This window comes from Strongyloides ratti, scaffold srae_chrx_scaffold0000004, assembly GCF_001040885.1.
Source record: "Strongyloides ratti genome assembly S_ratti_ED321, scaffold srae_chrx_scaffold0000004".
Classification (NCBI taxonomy): Eukaryota; Metazoa; Nematoda; class Chromadorea; order Rhabditida; family Strongyloididae; genus Strongyloides; species Strongyloides ratti.
In genome coordinates this window covers 197,614-219,765 of record NW_020171512.1, presented here as the reverse complement: position 1 = coordinate 219,765, position 22,152 = coordinate 197,614, and the positions used below count along the sequence as shown (strand labels likewise).

General features: G+C 19.3%; 6 protein-coding genes across 6 annotated transcripts; 4 read left to right on the top strand and 2 right to left on the bottom strand.

Annotated features, from left to right (window-relative positions):
* Positions 1–3,138: 3,138 nt before the first annotated feature.
* SRAE_X000204600 (Zinc finger, C2H2 domain and Zinc finger C2H2-type/integrase DNA-binding domain and Zinc finger, C2H2-like domain-containing protein) lies at positions 3,139–5,166 on the bottom strand (the record flags this gene model as incomplete). The annotated part of the gene is made up of 4 exons (XM_024643363.1): positions 3,139–3,144; positions 3,198–4,217; positions 4,283–4,584; positions 4,635–5,166. 4 exons carry the CDS (start codon positions 5,164–5,166, stop codon positions 3,139–3,141), a joined length of 1,860 nt encoding a protein of 619 aa, XP_024499517.1.
* Positions 5,167–10,395: 5,229 nt separating this feature from the next.
* On the top strand, positions 10,396–11,441 carry SRAE_X000204500 (Dehydrogenase/reductase SDR family member on chromosome X; the record flags this gene model as incomplete). The annotated part of the gene is made up of 2 exons (XM_024643351.1): positions 10,396–10,759; positions 10,810–11,441. 2 exons carry the CDS (start codon positions 10,396–10,398, stop codon positions 11,439–11,441), a joined length of 996 nt encoding a protein of 331 aa, XP_024499516.1.
* A 1,227-nt stretch (positions 11,442–12,668) lies between these two features.
* On the top strand, positions 12,669–14,182 carry SRAE_X000204400 (Hypothetical protein; the record flags this gene model as incomplete). Its single annotated transcript, XM_024643340.1, has 4 exons — positions 12,669–12,754; positions 12,804–13,132; positions 13,188–13,909; positions 13,970–14,182. 4 exons carry the CDS (start codon positions 12,669–12,671, stop codon positions 14,180–14,182), a joined length of 1,350 nt encoding a protein of 449 aa, XP_024499515.1.
* An 879-nt stretch (positions 14,183–15,061) lies between these two features.
* SRAE_X000204300 (Protein of unknown function DUF273 family-containing protein) lies at positions 15,062–15,925 on the top strand (the record flags this gene model as incomplete). The annotated part of the gene is made up of 1 exon (XM_024643329.1): positions 15,062–15,925. The coding sequence occupies one exon, from the start codon at positions 15,062–15,064 to the stop codon at positions 15,923–15,925; it is 864 nt and encodes a 287-aa protein (XP_024499514.1).
* A 3-nt stretch (positions 15,926–15,928) lies between these two features.
* SRAE_X000204200 (Glycoprotein-N-acetylgalactosamine 3-beta-galactosyltransferase 1) lies at positions 15,929–17,007 on the bottom strand (the record flags this gene model as incomplete). Its single annotated transcript, XM_024643318.1, has 3 exons — positions 15,929–16,077; positions 16,126–16,809; positions 16,869–17,007. The coding sequence occupies 3 exons, from the start codon at positions 17,005–17,007 to the stop codon at positions 15,929–15,931; spliced, it is 972 nt and encodes a 323-aa protein (XP_024499513.1).
* A 478-nt stretch (positions 17,008–17,485) lies between these two features.
* On the top strand, positions 17,486–22,148 carry SRAE_X000204100 (Ribosome control protein 1 domain-containing protein; the record flags this gene model as incomplete). The annotated part of the gene is made up of 5 exons (XM_024643307.1): positions 17,486–17,497; positions 17,601–17,855; positions 17,912–19,472; positions 19,515–21,461; positions 22,099–22,148. 5 exons carry the CDS (start codon positions 17,486–17,488, stop codon positions 22,146–22,148), a joined length of 3,825 nt encoding a protein of 1,274 aa, XP_024499512.1.
* Between the last annotated feature and the right edge of the window lie 4 nt (positions 22,149–22,152).

The window sequence follows — 22,152 nt, the reverse complement described above, 5'->3', positions numbered from 1 at the left end:
TATAAAAGGAAAATTTGTTGATTGATATAACATATTAGATTTTTATTAAATATATTATTTTAAAAAGAGTTAAAAGGTTTCTTTTTCCATTAAATTAAGATCTCCCATTTAAATTTTATAAGTAACTGTAAAATAGGAAGAAGAGAGAAGGATGAGAAGAACAATTAATCTAAACTATACAATTTTACTATATTCAAAAGAAAAATATTAATTATTGCTAAAAGTTTGAAAAGTTACGTTTTTATAATTATATTATAGAAAAAAGATAGAATAAATTATATAAAATTTATTTTATAATATTTTATAAAAAAAAACAAAAGTACATTTTTATTGAAAATATGTAGTTGTTTAAAAAAAAATTTACTTTCTATTTAAATATTACTTATATGTTTCTAATCCTTCTTATATGAATTATTACTAAAATAGTGAGAATATAAAAGTAACCAATTAAAAAAATAATTTTTTTTAATATATATTTAGTACTATAGAAAGAATAATTTTAATAATTTTTTTTAGATATTATTATATTGATGGAAAAGATATAAAATAAGAAATGACAATTATTTAAATATAAATTATTAATAAATAAAATTTAAATAAAAATATTTTAGGTACAATAAAATAAATATTTTTTTTTATTGTTATTATTATAAAATTTTATTTAATAATTGTTTTTAGTCCCAGATGGTTTTATTAATTACTATGTTACAATTATATTATCAATTAAAAAGAATGATAGTAATATAAAATATATGTGTATATGTTAGTTTTTATTAAATATTCTTTTACAACTTAATGGACTAATAACTTTTCATAAATTTGTTTAAAAATTTTTAAAAACCTAATAAATTTTTGATATACAATAAGTAGTTGGATGGTATATTTTTAAAGCACATTGCTTAATAAGAAAATCTTTAAAAATATATTATATATGATAGAAAAGTTACATTGCATTAGAAAGTATATCATACACATTGTTGTGTTACTTATTTTGTTTCAATTTTTATCAATTATATATAACAAAGATATATTTATAGAGGAAACATCAACAATTTAATGTAAAATTGAATATTTATAATACAAATTGTTATAAAAGAAATTATTATAAATATTTTATAATTTACAAATAATTTAGTAAATGTAAAAATTAAATAAAAACAACCATAAAATTTTAAAAATGTATATTATTTTCTTTTTTTGTTTTTAAAATTCACAATATAAATTTAAAATGTTATAAAATAAAAAGTTTATTAAATTTATTCTATAAAAAAAATATTAAAAAAAAAAAAATTTATTTATCATAGTTTATAAATTGTCATTATTTCATAAGAAATTTAAGAGAATAGAAACCCGATATTAGGAAAAGAAAATTAAAAAGTACTTATCACTATAAATGTATTTTGTTGCAACCTATACAAGAATGACATACTAAATATTTACTCATTGAAGATTACAGTTTATCCTTAAAGGCTAATGATGATAATTTTATACAAATAAATTTTATAAAATAACATTATATAGAAGATTAAAAATTTTTATATAAAAGCAAATTATTTGTTGTAAATATTCAAAAATCTATTGTCAAATATAGTATAACTAAGTTTTATTATAAATTTTAACAACAAATTGTAACTTGCCAAGAAAATTTAATAAGCATTTAAACAAAGAAAAATATATATATATATATATATATTTTTACCATAACTTATGAAAGAAATTATATATAAATATATATATATATAATTACTTGTTTTAATACTATGAAAAAAAATATTGGTCATATATTTACTAATTACAATATGTATAACAGTAGAAAAATACTATATTTTAAAAATAAAATATTTTTATGTAACTTCCATTATAATATAGTCAACAATTTACATTTTAAAAACAAAACAAAGAGTAAAAAGCTACTTTTTATTACCAACATAACAATTCTTAATCTTCTTTTTTTTTTAATTATTATTTTTATATTTTTGAAACTTTTATCTTGTTAAATGAACTAGAATACCTATATAAATTATTAAAAAGAATATTTTAAATAAAACTATTTATATATTTCCTATTTATATTTAAGTAAATATATTTATATATATAGTAACTTTAACTAAATTAAAATAAAAACTACTATTATTTGAATAAAATAAAATTACTTCTATTATATCATTTAAAAAAAAACAAAAATAAATAAATTTAATGTTACAAATGTTTCTTTAGATATTTCCCAAAACAATACAATATATTTTCTTAATCTGCATTTAAATATCAAGTTTCATTTATATCAATAATTTCTTCTTCATCTTATTTACACATAATATTTCAAGAATTTGATAGAGAAAAATATTTATATGTATACCAGTAAAAATTAAAAATAATATTATAGAATATCTTTAAAATCATTAAATATTTATGTTACATAATTTTTAAATAATTATCATAGATAATGTATTGAAAAAAAAATTTTTGCAAGACTAACAATATATATTTAAAAAGTTAATTAGATAATTAAATTCATTTATTTATATTAAAATATCTTACATTAATAAATATATTTATATTCTTAAGATATATAATTAAAACAAAGGGATATAATTTTAAATTAAAAAAAAAATTTTTTTATTTATTTTTTGTATAAAAAAAAATAGCAATAATATTTAAAAAAAATAATTCACACTATATATATATTATATTATAGCGACATTGTACTGCTGATAGTTTGTAATAATTAAATCATAAAATCTTTAAAATTACACCTAATATCTATCAAACAAAAAAAAATTTTTTTTTATTAACTATTACAATCATTAATAAAAAAAAACATTTTATTAAAAATTTGATAAAAAGAGATCATTCAATGACTATCTCCTGTATAAAAATACGCGTTCCAAAAATAAAATTTTTAAAGATAAAAATAATTGTTCTTTTGTGTTTGATATTTCATAATATAAATAAATCCAATAATTAATTAGCTATTTTGTATTGCTCATTTGTATAGAATAAATATTGAAGTATTAGGAAAATTATCCTTCTGCCATCGTATTTAATTTTTTTTTTCTTTTATTTTCTAAATATATAATGATATTACGTACTACTAAGATATGATTCTTTTTTTTTTTAAATGAATTAAAAATAAAATAATTATTTCTAGAAAAAAAAATTGTTTAATTTAATGATAAACTAATTATTTTAAAACTAACTTTTACTTTTAAATGTACTTTTGTATGACGTTTTCTTTCATCAGATCTTGCAAATTTTCTTCCACAAATTTCACAACTAAATGGTTTTTCACCAGTATGTGTACGAACGTGAGTTGTTAAATGATCACTTCTAGAAAATTGTCGCATACAAATGGAGCATTGAAATGGCTTTTGACCAGTGTGAATACGTATATGTCTTGTCAATTCATCAGAACGACTAAATCGTTTACCACAATTAACCATTGGACATTTATGGGGTCGTTGATGAGGTGGATTTTTTAAATTAATTTTATTATTTTCAATATTTGATGAACTACCTCCTATTGAATTTGTTTTATTACCATTCATTCGATTATTTTGTTTAATTAATGATGATGGTTGCATAACAGGCGATTGCTTATAATTTGCTAACATTTCTGTAGAAGCAATATTTAATTGGGGATTATTGGAATATGATTTGTAACTAGTAGCTGAATTATTATAATGCGGCATATGACTTTGCTGATTTGTTGTTTTATGATAATATTTATCATTACCATATTCTGTTTTACTTGAAAATATATTATTCATATTGGAATGCTGATTATGATTAAGAGAATAATTTGGATTTATTGTTGTTGTAACTGGTAATAAATTTCCATCATTTGTAATATTAGGTGATGGATATCGTGATAAATTATTATTTGTATGAATATTATAATTACCCTCTGTCATTATTTGTGGTCGATCCATCGTTTGACTATTAAGAGATGTCTTTTGGGAAGAATTATCTAAAGTTAAGAAAGTTATTGTTTTTTCTTCAACCTCTTCCTTTATAGCTTTTTCCATTTCTGTAAAAGTTGAAAGTACCGGTGGTTTTAATTCAACAATTGTATTTGAAAAATTATTTGAAATTGTTGTAGTATTAGGGAACATTTCATTATTATTTATTTGTGGAATTGTTGTTATTGTATAAGATGGCAATGAATTATTAATAAAATTATTATCATTATCCTCATAATTATTTTTTTCATTAATTATCTAAATTTTTTTAAAATTATATTGAAAAAAATATATTTTTAATAGTTATAAAAAAAAAAACATACTTTTGAAGAATCAATTGAATTATGTTGATAAATTGAAGTACCGTCTTCAAGTGTACTAGAACATGATAATGGTGTATTTTTAGTATACGGTTTCAAAAAATGTTCAACAATAGGTGAAAATTGAAAAAATTGAGCAACTAATCCAGGAGAATTCATAGATGGTGATGCTAAAACACTTGAAGACGAATTAAATGAATTTTTCAAGACAGCACTTTCTATTGGTGATAAAGATTCTCTCTTTATAGTTATTGATTTTCTTTCACATTCTTGTTGACAGCGCTTATTAGATAATGAATGGGGTACTAAAATGATATATGTAAATATTATATATTAAAATATTTTTTTATTTTACATAATAATGTTGGTGTTGAAATTTCAGTATTGTGTAGTGGTACTAAAGTTGAATTGATAGATGTTGAATTTTGACTATTAATAAATAATGGTTCATGATCACCAAAAAATGCTTGGTGCATATTTTTAGGAGTACATGAATGAAATACTGAAGGAGTATTTAATTCATCAGCATGAGCTAATGATGTTATTTTTGTAGGTGAACAAATGATAGTTGGTGTTTTTAATAACTCTGTTAAATTAGGTGCTTTAGAATCATTATTAATAAATGTTGTATCATTTAATAATAAACCTTTTGGTTTATTTGATTCTTTTTGATAATTTGGCGTTTTAATTATATTTATTGCTGGTGGTTTATTCCCATTTAAAGAACTTCTTGGCGTTTTAATTTCTTTTTGATTTGACATTTCATCATCACCATTATTTGGAGATGAATTATTTGAAAGAACATTTTTATTTTTTCTTTCTAACATACTATTATAAGGTATACTGTTTGATGTAACAGTTGAAGAAATTGTTGATACATATGACATAATAAAATTTTTAAATAATAATAAAACAATTACTGTTTATTGTTAATAGTATCATTTACTGAATTTTGAGAATAAAAAATTTAGTTAAAATTTTTCCCACAGCGGTATGTTTGATTGCGCACCAATTGTTAAAAATTCAATAAAATAAAAAAAAAATCTTTTTTGGACTAGATCAAAATGTAATATTTGTTTCAATCTAATCCGTTATAAAAAATAAAAACTTAATAAAAAAAAACTATTAAAAGATCATTAAATTAAAATTAACTAATAAAATATTAATAAAAAAAAATAAGGTATCTCGTAACAAATATTGTGAACAAAATAAAAAAAAAATTTTATATTAATATAAACAATAATTTTTAATAAAAATATTTAATATAACAAAAGTAAGTGCATAAATTAATAGTACATTTATAGAATATGCCATTTTGATTAAAAATAAATTGCGAAGTGTTATATTTATAAAAATTTTTAATTAATTAAATTGTATTTTCGATTGTTTATATTTCTAAGATAAATTTTTTTTTACTATTAAAAAAAAGAATATAAAGATAATCATAGAATTATCTATATCCTTAAAGAATAATAAAATAAAAATTCAATATTATAATATTAAGATATTTAAGTCAAAGTACTTTGAAAAAAAAAAAATTTAAAATATCTAGCTAAATATTTCTGCATATATATGTGTATATATTAGTATCAATATAATATATAACAAATTAAATAAGCTCTCTTAAAAATATATATTTATATTTGCTTATCAATGAAAATCAAATATGTAATTTTGTTAAGAAAAATAAAAGTATGTATTAGCAAATCATATAAATGATATGTTTTTCAACTATCATTTGCACTGAAGAAGTGCAATCTCAAGTTTTTATATAATATTTCATTCAGAGAATTAATAAAAGATCTAATTTTACAAAAAGTATAATCCAAAATGTTGTAAATTTTTATAAAAAAATTATATAATTATTTATTCATTTTTATTTTTATTAAATTATACCAATTTTAAATGATCAAATAAGATATAAATAAAAAAAAAATAATATTTTTTAAAATAAACAATTAAAAATAGTCATGCGTTCTACAAAGAAAAAAATTAAAATTGATTTTTGTTAAAAATAATTTATACTAGGCACTTAAAAGTAATTGAAAATTGAAAATGAAAAAAAAAATTTTTTTTAAAAAGATAATTTTAATAGTATGATCATATATATAAATAAAAAATTTTTTTTTTATTTTAAAAAAAAATGCTTATTATTTAAAACAATTTAAAAAAAAAAAATAATTAGAAAATTTAATTAGAAAAAGGTGTGTATTTGACGCTTCTTATATTTTAAATGTTTAAAATTGACAAGAATTACATATAATTAAAAATATAAAACTGTTCTCTTTTAAATACTTTTGACAGATGGAAGAAACATGTTAAAGATGATTCAATGAATTACTAGCCAACGATTAATGTGATCAAATTAAAGTTACGAGACTCTTTGAGTATGTTAAAAGTTTAACTAAGGAAGGGTAAACAAAACGACAAAAGCTACAGGAGGTAGAAAATTTGTAAAATGAAACACTAGGTATAGAGTTAATAAAGGAATCATCTTTCTTTCTGCATAAATATATATATACATATATATTAAAAATAAGGAGAAAAAAAAATGTGATAAAATATATAGAGTTAAATATCAAATAATGTTGATAAAAATCAAAAGAATTTTGTCATTTTATTTTTAATTGTATTTTAAGTTAACAAAACAGAATAACTAAAAAGAATATGATTAATATTAAAAACATAATTTTATAAATATGATTTTTATAAAATATGTTTATAATAAATTTTTTTAATGTAAAAAAATTTTTTGATTCATCATTTTATATCTTGAACTTTATGTAATAATGAAACATATTAATAAATAAGATTATAAATATAATATAAAATATTATGATATCAATAATTATTATACAAGTCATTTTTCATTTTATTAATATAATTATATCTAAATTTAAACGTCATTAATAATAATATTGATAAAAAAAAGACATTTTAAAACAATATATGTAATTTTTAATTTTTAAGTAACAATTATCTAAAAATTTTGGCTTTTATTTTACTTTTCATTTGTTATGCATGCATCATATTGGTCTGATATTTTAAAGGTAATTGATAAGAAAGGAAACATCATTTATACAAGAAGGGAAATTTTTTGACTATTATTTTGCTTTTTTCTATGTGGCTTTTTATATACACGTAACAGTACAGGATAATAGATAATTTAACGTTGAATTGGTAAAAAGATATTATAAGCAATAAGATATTTTAAATATAGAGTTTTTATTTTTCTCGCTTCATATAGTTTATAATGGAACATTGGATAAGGATATATATAATATTATATAGATATATATATATATATTCATGAATATACATATATATTATATATATTTTATAAATTTAGGTGTAAAAGATATGTAGACATTTACTAAACTAGAGAAGAAGAATCCTAACATTTATATAAACTACTGCAATTTTCGGTTTACTAATAACATTCTTTTATAATTTCAACTTTTTCTCTAAGCTTTAGACGTCATATATTCAAGTAAGAAACATATCTGCATTTTCTTTTTCTTATCAACACAAGTCAACTCTACATAATCATTCAATATATACATTTTGCCACTTTTTGATGGTTAAATGCTTTTACACATATTACAAAAATAATTGAAAAGAAAAAAAAATTGAAGGAATATATATATATATGATAGATTAAAGATACTTATATTAGAAAATAAAATTATTATATAACGACTAGAAATTTATTTAGTAATAAAGAATAAGTTAATAGTCAAAAAAAAAATAAACAAAAAAATAAAGATTATATCACAAAATATATTTGTCTACATTACGTCACATCTTGAGCACAATATTATAAAACATAAATTTAACTTAATGGATAACTAAATTGATTAATTAGTATTTCCTCAAAATAAAATTAATAAACATTAAAAATAATTTTCAAATAAACATATTATTAATAATAATATAGATTATTTTTAATTTAAACAATAAAAAGCTTTTAAAATTCAAATAATAAAATTTATTTACATAAAAATAAATAATTTAACATAACATAGAAATCAAATTATATAACTTGATTTTTTTTCTAAATTTAAATTTTACATATTTTATTCAATACTTTGTCAATGTATTATTAAAATTTTCCTCATAAAAATATATAATATATTAAATATTTAATTGTTTTTACTCAAAACTATAGTATAATTTGATGATATAAATTATTATTATGTATATATGTATATCTTATAAAATATTTAATGATAAACCATTAAATAATAGGAATATAAAAGTTAATCTTTGAATAACATAAAAAAAGATTAACTAATTTTGTATATTATTTTTCATTAAAAAAATAGAAAAAAAAACCGATAATTATATAAAACTTTTCTTTATAATTATAACAAAATTATAATATCTACATTTTAAAATATAATAAAACTTATTATAATATTTAAATAATAAAAAAATTTAAATATAAGTAGTCATAACAAAATTAAATTAATGATTGGTAATGTTCTTAAATAAATAAAATTATTTAATGTTTAATAAAAATATTTTATTCTTTAACTATGATTAATATTAATATTTTTGAATCTAATATTATTCACGATTTCAAATATATTATAAAGCTATAAAAATAAGTTAATAATATTATAAGTAATTTTAATGCCTTTCGTTAAATTACATTTTAATGTATAGTAATATGCCCATTAGAAACAATTAAAAAATATTAAAAAAAAATAACAGTTTTATGTATATTAATAATGTTTCCTTTATTATAATATTATTTTAAATAACAAAAAATTTTTTTAAACTACACAATAATATGAGATATTTATAAATTAAGTGCCATCACGCATTATAAATGTTATAATTGTTACCTTCTAGACATTTAACAAAATATTTTTTTTCAAAAAATATTAAAAAGATGTCAAAAAATATTAATTTTTTTTTTTTAAATATAATATAATTTTATATTATTAGTGGTATTTTCAATTTTATCCTAATAAAATAATATAATTTTATTAAAATGAAATATATATATATATATCTATATCACATAGTAATTCAAACAAACTAATTTTTAATTAACTTTTAAAATCTTTAAAAAGTAAATATAATATGGACATTAAAATATATTTAAAATTCATTGTTACTTTATTTTATATGTTTCGAAGTCAAAGATATCTTTTATCATTTTATCCCAAAGTTTATTGATGTTTGAAATTGAAAGTAAGTATTTAACATTAAATTTAACATAAAATACATGAAAACTAAAAAATTTATAATACCGTAATACATTAAAATATAAAAAAAAATTATCTTTGTGGTGGTTCTACATTAAAACCTTATACTAAAGATTAATGTATTCTACTTTATATTTTTTTACCATTCTCAGAACATAAAACTTTTCCTATAATATAAAAATAAATATATATACAATTTTTTAATTTTAATTATCAATATATTTACAATACATATCTTAAAAAGTTACTTACTACATTTATTTAAAAATAATTATATACATATACACATATATATATATAATGAATATTAACAAATATTAAGATAGAAATGAATTAATTTCACAAGGCATAAATTTTAATTTGATATAGATATAAAATAAGAAAAATTGTTCATTTGGAAAAAAAAAATATTGAAACAATTCAATAAAACAATGTAATAACTCAAGTGATGAATAAAAATATTTTAGAAAGCTTTTACATATATTTCTTTTAATAATTTGTATGTGTATATGTGTTATTTATTAATCTAAAGCGGATAACCTTCTAAGCAGTTGTATATAATCATTTTTTTTTTAAATTGTTTTAAATAAAATTTAATTATCTTCAATTTATATTTATAGTTCTTTTTTTTTTTTTATTTAATCATAGTCAAATTTTGTAATTTAATGAAATATTAAAATAAAAACATCCTATAACGAAAATATTTTTAAAATGTTTTTTTATGAGATGATGTAATATATGTTTACAAGGTAGTTATTAACATTTCCCTATATTCTTTAATAGTGATGATGTCATTATATATAACTATTTCATAATATATTACTTCCATATGAATGTTCACATTAATTATTTCATTAAATTTTAAATATCTTTCATATATATATATTTTTTTTCATTTAGATGAATTTAGAAGAAGAAAACGATAGCTACTTTTTAAGTATAGTTGTTTCTTTATTAATTTTTTCATTTCTTTTATATATATTAAGAAAATATATAAAAGGAAAACAATTTACTGAAAATACAAAAGCAACAGATAAAGTTATAATTATAACTGGAGCTAATACAGGAATAGGGAAACAACTTTCAAGAGAATTAAATATAAGAAAAGGAAAAGTTTATATGTTTTGTAGAGATGAAAAAAAAGCATTTGAAGCTAAAGTATCTTTAACAAAATATGGTTGTGATTCAACAAGATTTATTACAATAAAATGTGATTTAACAAGTATCTCATCAATTAAAAATGCTGTTGAGGAATTTAAAAAACGTTTGTTTTAAAATAAATATTATTTAATAACAAAATATTATTATTTTTAGATGAGAATCATCTTGATATTTTAATAAATAATGCAGGTGTTATGTTTGTACCAAAATTTAAACTTACTGAAGATAATTGCGAATTAACATGGCAATCAAATTATCTTGGTCATTTTATACTTACAGAGTTAGTTCTTCCTCTACTTGAAAAATCATCAGGTGGAAGAATTATTAATGTTAGTAGTTACTTACATGAACATTGTCACGATATTAATTTAGAAAAAATAAATGATAAATCATATTTTGGATCATTAAAATCATATAATATGTCAAAACTTGCTCAAGTATTACACGCAAAAGAATTAACAAGAAGAATTAGAGAAAAAAATGCCTTATCAAAAATTACTATTAATTCATGTGAACCTGGAGTTGTTAATACAGACTTATTAAGACATACATTTTTAAAATATGATATTATATCTACAATCGTAAAACCATTTAAGTGGTTCTTCTTTAAAACTGCACAAGATGGAGCTCAATGTCCATTATATTTAGCCTTAAGTACAACTGTTGACTCCATATCTGGTAAACATTTTAACGACTTAACTGAAAAAACTGTCATTAACAAACTTGCTAATGATAAAGATTTATGCAAGGAGTTATATGACTACAGTTTGCAATATGTTAATTAAAACTTTTTTCTTCTTTCAATAACAATTTATGGTTATTGTTAAATGAAATAAATATATTATTTTTTTTTATTTAATAAAAAATTTATTATTTATATTTTTTTTCTGTTATTAATTTGTACTATAATATAAGGAATAATTTTACAAGAGATAAAATTTGTCAATTATTCCATATTATAATTACATGCTATGTTAGAATTTGTTACTTTATATAAGATAGATACTAAATTTAATTCCTGTCAATTATATAATATGAAAAATTATAGATTAAAAAATATATAGATTAATATATATGTGAAGATATTTTTATTATAATACGTCATATTTTAAATAAACAAGACAACATTTTAAAGATTATCTTTTATTTATCATATCATAATATTATTTTATGAGAAGTCATAATTTGCAAAACTATGTTTTCTTACTATCTTTGAATCTTTAGGGAATTTTTATACATGTTTATATAAAAAAATTTTACAACATAATCATTTTTAATTATATTCGTAGAAGATAAAAGATATAAGTTTTCGGTTTAAAAGGTTTCACTGTTTGAGAAACCTTTAATTAATAACACAAAAAAAAAGACATCTTATAAGTTTTAACAATAATATCTCGATTATTTAGAACTCTTAAAAATCATTTTACTTTTTTTTTAAAATTTATTTTTATAAATTTATTTAAATATTATTCAAATAAATAAATATATCTATATTTCAAATTCCATTATATATTATTACCTTATATTTATCTTTTTTATATTAACATAATTTTTTTTTCTATTATATTGATAGAAAAGGAAAAAAAAAGCTACCACTATCAATCTATGAAGTTAATAATTATATAGTATTAGAGTTAAGGTTGTATAATCATTATTGTTATATACCATTTTATAGATAGAATAACATTTTTTTTTTCCAATTTATAAAATACAATGTAATGTTTAAAAAAAAATGAAAAAATTTTCTATAAATGTTTTTATTATAAATAAAATATATTATTAATTTTTATATAATATTATTATTAATATTTCTTATTACCAATATCTTCTTAAAATTTTATTATTTAAATATAAATTTATTTTTATTATTTTTTTAATAATATCATTTATACTATATTGTATATGAAAAAAAAAAAGATAACATATAGAAAAACAATATTAGTATTTTATTATTTTATTTAAATCGTCTTATAAAATGATATTTTAAGTTATTCCTCTTAGAGATATGTGTTATGAGAGCACGTTCTGATTCTGCCATCATTCGCGCACGTTACTCATCAGAAGTAAGTGGAGTTAATCGTTTCAGACATTTTCATACGTAAGTTATATTTTTATAGACAAATTATCTTATAGCTCATATGTTTTAGACCTATTATCTTATCTGACAGACAAAAAAATAAATCAGACATGTCTTCACTTTATGAAAATTTGCCGTTACTTGAAAAGAAAATTAAAAAAAATAGTCGTGTTTTATTAGAAATTGCAAAACCTTGCCAAGAATGTAGTGAAACATCACAAAAAGTTTCAAATTCTCATTTACCGTGTTTAATTTTACATCCTAAAAATAAACATATTTCTAGAGATAAAATAGCTGTTGCAAGTGATATTAATTCTTATGACTATACATATAAGATTAAATCTACAACCAAAAAATTACATTCCTCTTCAAATATTATTTTAAGTGAAGATAGTTTTGGTAATTTAATTTATTTTTAAATTATATTTTTAAAAATTTTTTTATTTTTTTTTAGGTTCTAGTCGTACACTTCCTAATGCATCAGATTATGAAAGTGGAATAAGTAAAAGTTCAAGTTTTTCAAATAATTCTTCATTACTATCACCAAATTCAATTTTTACAAGTATGGAAAAAAATAGTTATAAACTATTTGATAACAGCACAAATTCATCATTATATAGTAAAGTATCAAAACCAGATGGATTATTAAAAGTCTCAAATATAAGAAATATCCCTACAAATCAATCATTTTTACCAGCATCTAATAATGGAGTAATACCCAGAAGACTTAATTTATTAAGTAACAATTTAAGTTATACAAATAACGAAGGATTATCTATTGATAAAGCTCAATCAAAACCATTACTTACAAAACAAAGTAAAAGAAAATTAAAAAACTTAAAAAATGATATGAAAAGTTTTTCATCTGATAATTTAACAGCAATTAATGATATAAAAGATTACCAATTTGAAAGAGATGACAATATTGTTAATTATAAAATGAAAAAAAAAAATTTGGTTGAGATTGGAACACAAACAGATAAAGTTCGTTTTAAAAAAGATAAGAATGGTCTCAAAAAAAAGAAAAAACAAAGTAAAACTAATATGTCGATGACAACATCCGACTCGGGAATCCAAACAGAAGTGTCAAGTATAATTCAAATAACAAAAGCATCCCAAACATCTTTGAATCCTCCACAAGATAACCATTTTAAGACGGATGTTGACTATGCTGATGTATGTTGTTTTTTTTTATAAATATTTAACTTTCATTAAATTATATTTTATTTTCTTTAGGAATATTATCAACTTGATTTATTTAATGAATTTACAAAAGCACTTAGTGAGACAATTGATTGTGATTCTAGTAAAAATCTTGCACACAATATATTAGCATCAATCAAAGAAAAAGGAGAGGCATGGAAATATGCAAAAAAATTTGTATCAACAATTCTTATTCCTCAATCTGTTTCATTAGCAAATAAGGCACAATATAATAATAAAATGTAACTAATATAAATTCTTAATACAATATATGAGTTTAATTTTTTCATTTTATTATTCATTAGTGTTAACTAAAATTTATAATATATTATATTAAAATATATTCATTGTCATAAGAAGATAATATTTTTTTTTTAAAAAACTTTTATTATTTCATTTTTATTGTTAAATTTTAAAATTATTTTCTTAAAAGAAAAATTTTTTTTATTAAAATTTTTTATAACGTTTTATACGACAAAATAAAATTATAAATATATGTACATTTTAATATAACATTATTTTTTTTAATGAATAAAAAATAGTTGATTTTTTTTTATATAAAATCTAAATACTGTAAAAATTATTTAGTAATATACAATTTTTTTTCAACGTAACAAATAAAAATTAGTACATTTTTACTTAATTTAAACAACAAGATTTTTATGATATGTCTGAACATAAAATAAATTTTTTTTTAATAAAAAAAATACATGTTTTTTTTGACCTATAAGTTGTTTATTTTTGTATTGATATTATATATTTATTTATTAAACAAGAAAAAATATCTTTTTAATAATGACAAAATTTATTTTAATTTATATTAATATTATTTTTTTTCTTTTATACTGTAATGTTGTTTCAAAGAAAAAAGTTATCTCAAATAATTTAAATGTCAATCCATCTAATATCTCATTTTTGATTGGTGAACAATTTACCTTAAAAAGAAAATCAAAATATAATTATAAAATACATATTGTAACAGTTGTACCAGACAAAAATATTTCAGATTATATTTTTGCATTAAATACAGTTAATTGTTATGCATTACAATATAATTATAATTATAAATTATTAATCATAAATGAAGAAAAAGAATATTCAAAAAATTGTAAACAAATAGATTTTATGTATCAAAGGCATTGTATTTTATCAAATTATATGATGGCAAAAACAAATCATTCTGATATTATATTATTTTTAGATGCTGACATGGCAATTATTAATCCAAATCAATTAATTGAAGATTATATGCAAAAAGATAATGAAGAAATAATATTTTATGAAAGAATGTATAATCATGAAATTATGGCAGGAAGTTATTTTATAAGAAATAATTATTATGGACATAAATTTTTAAAAAATTGGGCTAATTATGATTTTTTAAAACCAAAAAGTTTTGATGGTAGTGATAATGTTGGTCTTCATAATGTTTTAATTGATATGTTTATAACAAAAGATGTCAAAAAAGACTATAATAATTGTAAAAAATTATGGAAACTAAGTAGAAATTATAATGATATACGTATATATATTGCTTGTTTAAGAGTAATATTAAATAATAATAATGAAAAAATTGTTGATAGTAAAAATTTAAATAGTTATGAAAGTGAATATTATTCATATGACAAAGGTAGAATAAGTATTGTTAAAAAATTAAGTAAAAAAAAATGGGCAAGAGATATATGGTTAGAAAATTCAAAATGGTCTACACAAGATTTTATTTTACATGATGTAAAATTAAAAAATTTAAATAGTAATACATTTAGAATGTGGATTTCACCTTGGAAAATTTTAAATTTTAATGTTTATAAATGTAATGATGACAAATACTATGAAAATTGGACATATAATATTGAATTAATTAAAAAAAAAAAATACATGAAATTACAATTAAGAGAATATTTTTTTAGTGTTGATAATAAATTTAGAAATGATGTAAAACATGGAAAAAAATTAATATCATTATATAAATTTATTAAAAATAATTAAAAATTATAAATTATTATTTAATTTTTTATAAAGTAATTTTTTTAAATAGTCATCATTTATTTTATTTCTTGTTATATTATAATTAAATGTAGATTGACGACCAAATACATTTGCTTGATACAATAAGTATTCAATAATATACATATTATGTCCTGACAAATAATGTATAGATATAATGTATTCACTTAAACTTTTTATACCTCTTTTAAACATATAATAGCTAAGTTTATTAAATGACTTATATATAGAATTATCACTAACACCTGTAAAAGCATCTGGTGGTCCTGGAATAAATGTTAAACGTGATAAAAAATCTCTACTTTCACCTATTTTAATTCCAATATTTGATAAACATTCACCTAACTCAACATCTCCTGAATTATCAGAATATTTCTTACATATTGAATCATTTTTAAATCCTATATTAACCAATTTTTTTAATACCATTTTACTTAAAACATCACCACTACCACCTTGAATATAACCTTCTTTTATTGTAGATTTTAAATCTTTCATTCTAAATCCATAATGTAATAAATTATTAGAATTTTTTGATAATAAAAAAAATCTTAAATTTTCCATAAATACATAACTATCATCATCAATAAGTAAAAACCAATCATAATTATTAAAATAATATTTATAAACATATTCTATTCCATATCTTATTTTTTCCCATAATGTATCACGTCCTTCCACTACATCTACACCAATTGAAGGTAATGATATATTTGATAACGATGAAACATATAAAAAATCATTACACCTATTTAACCACGTTTCTTTCTGATAATTAACTCTACTTGTTATATATTGAGGTCCTGTTAATATTAAACAAAATATCTTTACATTATTATATAAGAATTTTGATACAATATTATTATCTATAAAGTTTATAAATATATATATCTTTTTTATTTTTTTTTTTATTTTAAATACATACCATAATAAATATTTTCATTTTTATAATTAAATATTTTATTATTTATAATTTTTAAATTGCTATCATTTTTAATACTAAAAATTTGTATATAAATAATAAATAATTGTAGATAAATATTAATAAAATTTGTTTTTTTCATAATATTTAGTCATATATTTAAATATATATATTTTTACCTTGTATATATATTTTAAATTTTTTCTTGATTTTATCGAATGACATAATTATGCCATATATTTTATCTATTCATCGTTTTTTTTTTTTTTGTTTAAAAAAAACTTGACGTATTAAAAACTTATTTTTAATAAAATATATATAAATGTACTTTATGAAAGAAAATTATTTGTATTATAATAATATTTTAATAAAATGAATATTGATAAATATTATTAACATTATTTAGTGTTAATTAATTATTATGCAAATTAATATGTACTTACATTTTATATTAATATTTTTTAGAGTTTAATAAATTTTTCTAAGAAATAGAATTCCAAATTCATTTCAAAACATCTATTACTTTTGTAGTATTTAAAAATCTTATGGTGTTAATATTATATTATCATTTTCTGGTATGAAAAAAAGTATAAAGAATATTAATTTATTTGAAATATAAAATGATATTACCAGTAAGTTTTTTTTAAAAATTATTTTTATAATTTTTTGTTTATCATATGCTTCCACGTGGCTAATAAGTATAAAAATATATTAATTATTTTAATTTTTTTTAAGGAAGGAGCAACTATACAAATTGAACTTCCAAGATCAACGAGTGATTCAATATCATCGATTACACCTGTATATAGCATTTTAGGAAATAGGGATCGATCATTAATAGCTGTATGTTCGTCAGATACAATTTGTGTATATTTAGCAAAGCCACAAATTTTATTAGCATCATACAAAAGAGATACAGAAGAAGTATATGAAAAAGGTGAATATAAAAGATTATATTGGAAATATGATTCAAAAGCAATTTTTGTTTCAGTAAGATTAATTTTTTTTTAAATTATAATATAATGATAAAAAAATATTTTTTTTAGACATCTAAAGCTTATGCTTATATATATAAAGTTGACATATCAGATGAGCATTGTTTAGATTTATTTGATTCTGGAAATAATGATTTTAGTAGAAAATCTAAAGAATTATTTATCAAATTTCCAAATATTTCAATAACTTTAAAACATACAGTTATGATTAAATTACAAGCAATTATAACATCTTTAGTACCATTAAAAGAAGAAATATTTCTTGCATTAAATGATGGTTGGATTCATAGATTATCTTGGGAAGGTGATTTTTTAGAAGATATGTCATTTCAAGTATGTGATATACCATTTAATATGGATCAAATAAATCCAAAAACAACTAAAAATTTACCTCGCCACTGTTTTATAGTTGATATGATATATTGTCCTTTAATAGGTGGTATAGCAACAGTTTTTAATAATGGGCGTGGTGGTTTATTAATTTCAAATAGTCCAACATTTGAAAAAGATAATATTTTTGCTATATTTGCTGGAAAATCATCTGATTATACAACTGTCTCAACAAATCATAAATATCGTTTAATATATTTTGGTAAAAGAAATGGTGGAATTTCAGCGTATCATATTGATGAAAGCAATGGATCATTAGTACAATCATTTAAAATTGAAATAAAATTATCCGATTCGACAGAATTATTATCATATGTTGGTGCATGTACTTTAATACAATGTTTACCACAAGGTAACTCATTTGCTGCTATGTTTAAATCATATAATAGTAATATTCCAATTCTTGCCATATTCTCTCCATTTGGTGCACAATGGTGGTGTACATTAGAAAATGACTCATTAAGAAATGAAAATTTTTTATGTGGTAAATTAACAGCATTTGATTTTGGTACAGAAGGATTTAGTTTATGGGTTGGAACTGGAACTAATAATCATTTAACAATAATACCTTTAGCACGTAATATAATGATAAATCATCCAGCTATGGAAAGTGTTAATAATATTATTATGCTTTCTGATAGACATGTTCATTGTAGTCCATCTAGAGAAAGAGAAAAAAATAGTAGAGCATCATATGCAATATGGAATAGTATCGAAATACCATTTGATTATATTTCTCTTAATTGGCCTATAAGATATGTTGCATGTGATGAATATTGTGAAAAATATTTAGCAGTTGCTGGTACAAGAGGTTTCGCAATTTATAATTTAGTTAAAAAAAGATGGAGATTATTTAGAAATGAACAACAAGAAAATAATTTATCTGTTACGGGTGGCATGATAATATGGAATAATTATTTAATATGTGTCAGTTGTGATATAGAAAAAAATCAAGAAGAAATATTATTTTATAATTTATTAACTGGTCTTGATGCTTCATCTGCATATAAATATCCTATTCCTAATAGAGTAACAATGATAAATTTTAGAAGGATGTATTTAATGACATTAGATGTTCAATCAATTATAACAATATATCATATATCACTTTCATCATCACAAATAAAAGTAGAGACTTGTGCAGAAATAAAAATAAATGAATTATTACCACATCCAACATGTGTTGTTTCAATTCATCTTGCAACATCAAATAATAATTCTGGTATGTTTTTTTTTTTAAACAAATAATAATTTTTTTTAATAGAATCCCCAATATTTTGTCCAGGTTTAGATACAATTTTAATAAATATTTCTGGAAATTTATTAGTTATAAGTCCACAAAATAAAGAAATAGGATCTAGTCATTCTGGTAATTCTTTTGATAAATCAAAAGTTTTTCAATTACCTCAACCAATATTAATTGCATCATCTGTTGAACATGTTTGGATGAATAATTGTAAAGAAAATATACCACAATTAAATAAATCATTATGGATTAATTGTGGTTCAAAACATATGAAAGTTTGGTTACCTTTATTACATTCATCAGTCTCACCAAAATCATCTTATATTGATGATAGAGCATTTTTATCTCGTAGAATAATGCTTTCATTAAATACAAATATTTATCCTTTAATTATAAGTTCTGATTACTTAACCTCGGGGATAAAAAGTGTTTGCTCAATAATTAAAGAAAATAATGATAAAAATAATGAAGATGTAACTGTAATTTTTTCCTCAACAAGAGATAATGAAGTATTTATACATCAACTTCTTAAACAACTTTTAAAAAGAAATTTAGGTATTTATTCATTAGAAATAGCTACACATTGTAAAAATTTACCATATTTTCAACATGCTTTAGAATTGTTACTTCATAATGTTTTAGAAGAAGAAGCAACATCTTCTGAACCAACTCCAGATCCATTAATGCCACGTGTTGTTGCATTTATAAAAGAATTTCCTGAATATCTTCAAACAATTGTACATTGTGCTAGAAAAACTGAATTAGCATTATGGACATATTTATTTAATGCTTGTGGCCATCCAAAAGAATTATTTAGAAGGTGTCTTGAAGAAGAGTTACTTGATATTGCTGTAAGTTATTTAATTGTCTTACAAAGTACCGAAAGTAATTATTCATCTATTCAACAAGCATCTGTCTTATTTGAAGAAGCTCTTATTAAAAGAAAGTGGGAAATTGCTAGAGATATTATACGCTTTCTTAAAAGTATAGATCCTTCAGACATGTGTGATATGTTTTCTGGGGTCAATGTTAGTCAAAAATTATCACAACAAAGAGGAAAGACAGGTATTTGTAATATTCAACAATATTCTGAAGATTCATTTGATTATATGTTTAATGAAGGTCCATTAGTTGTTAAGCGCAAAGATAATATTAATAAATCAGAACCATCATCACCAATATCTGATGGTATTAGAAATGATTCAATTGTATCAAATGATGATGAAAGAAATCCATTAATGATAATGCATTCGAATTCATCAAAAGCAGTATCAATACCAAATTATTTAAATTATATATTAAAACAACATGCAAATTACTTACTAGAAGATTACTCATTACGTGACTTAGCTGCTTTCTCAATTCATTTAAATTATGATTTAGTAACATTTTTTAAAGATCATGTAAAAAATGAAAGAAAAACAATAAGAAATTTTTCACTTGCTTTATTAAAATTACATTCACAATTTCATTGGCCATTCCCAGTACAGGAGGATGTTATTGCAGATTCATTATCCCTTAAACTTGGTGATATAATAAATGTTAAAGTTAATGGTTTTGATTTTGATACAAATGATAATAAGTCAACAACTTCAATGATATCAAATGATGACACTATTAGTCAAATATTTGTTGATTCAGATATTTTTCAAAGAAGTAAAGTAAGTATCAAAAGTAAAAATGAAATAATATGGATATTAAATAAAATAATAACAGCTGGATCATATGAATGGATATTTCTTTTTTCTGTTTTTTCAAAAAATTTTGATTTATTTAAAAAATCATTAAATATAATCAAAAAAGAAATGGTTTTGTCGCTTCAAACAGTTCACCATATTCAAAATGGTTATGAGCATCTTGTTCAATGGTCAAAAATAAATTGTATAGGATATTCTAATTTTCTTGAAACAATAAGTTACAGTATCAAAAATATGAGTGATATTATGTCTTTTCAAAATAATTGTCGTAAGGATAACTTAACATAACAAAAAAAAAGCATTCATCTTATTATTTAATTTTAGTCCTTTGTCATTATAATAATGAAATTTTTAGTTAAATACTCTATTTATCAGTTAAATCACATGTTGTTGTATTATTACAAATATTTTTTTTTTTTTATAAATTTTCAATATAAATATTTTTATTTTTATTATAATTAAAATATATCTTTATTAACAAATAATGATATAAAAAAATTTTCCCCCCTCTTATAAGATATTTTATTTCAATTTTTATTTAAACAATAAAAAGTATTTATTATCATAAAAATTATGTTACCTATTTATATAAAATAATTTTTAATTTATGTAAAAAAATTAGTTAAAAATGAATCATTGTCATTCTTTATTTTAATATTATATATACCAAGGGTGAAAGATAATAGTTGTATTTTAAAATACTTATACGATAGATACTTTATACCATAGACTAACTGAATAAACAAAATATTAACAAATATCTTTACTTTTAACTCATCATATATCTTTAAAATTTATACAATACAAATATATATATATATATATATATAAATATTTTTATATATATTTATATTCTTTTAATATTTAAATGATAATAAATTAATTTAATTTTTTTTTCTTTTTAGACCATTTATTAGCAGGAAAAAAAAATATTACTACTATAAATTTAATATAAGATT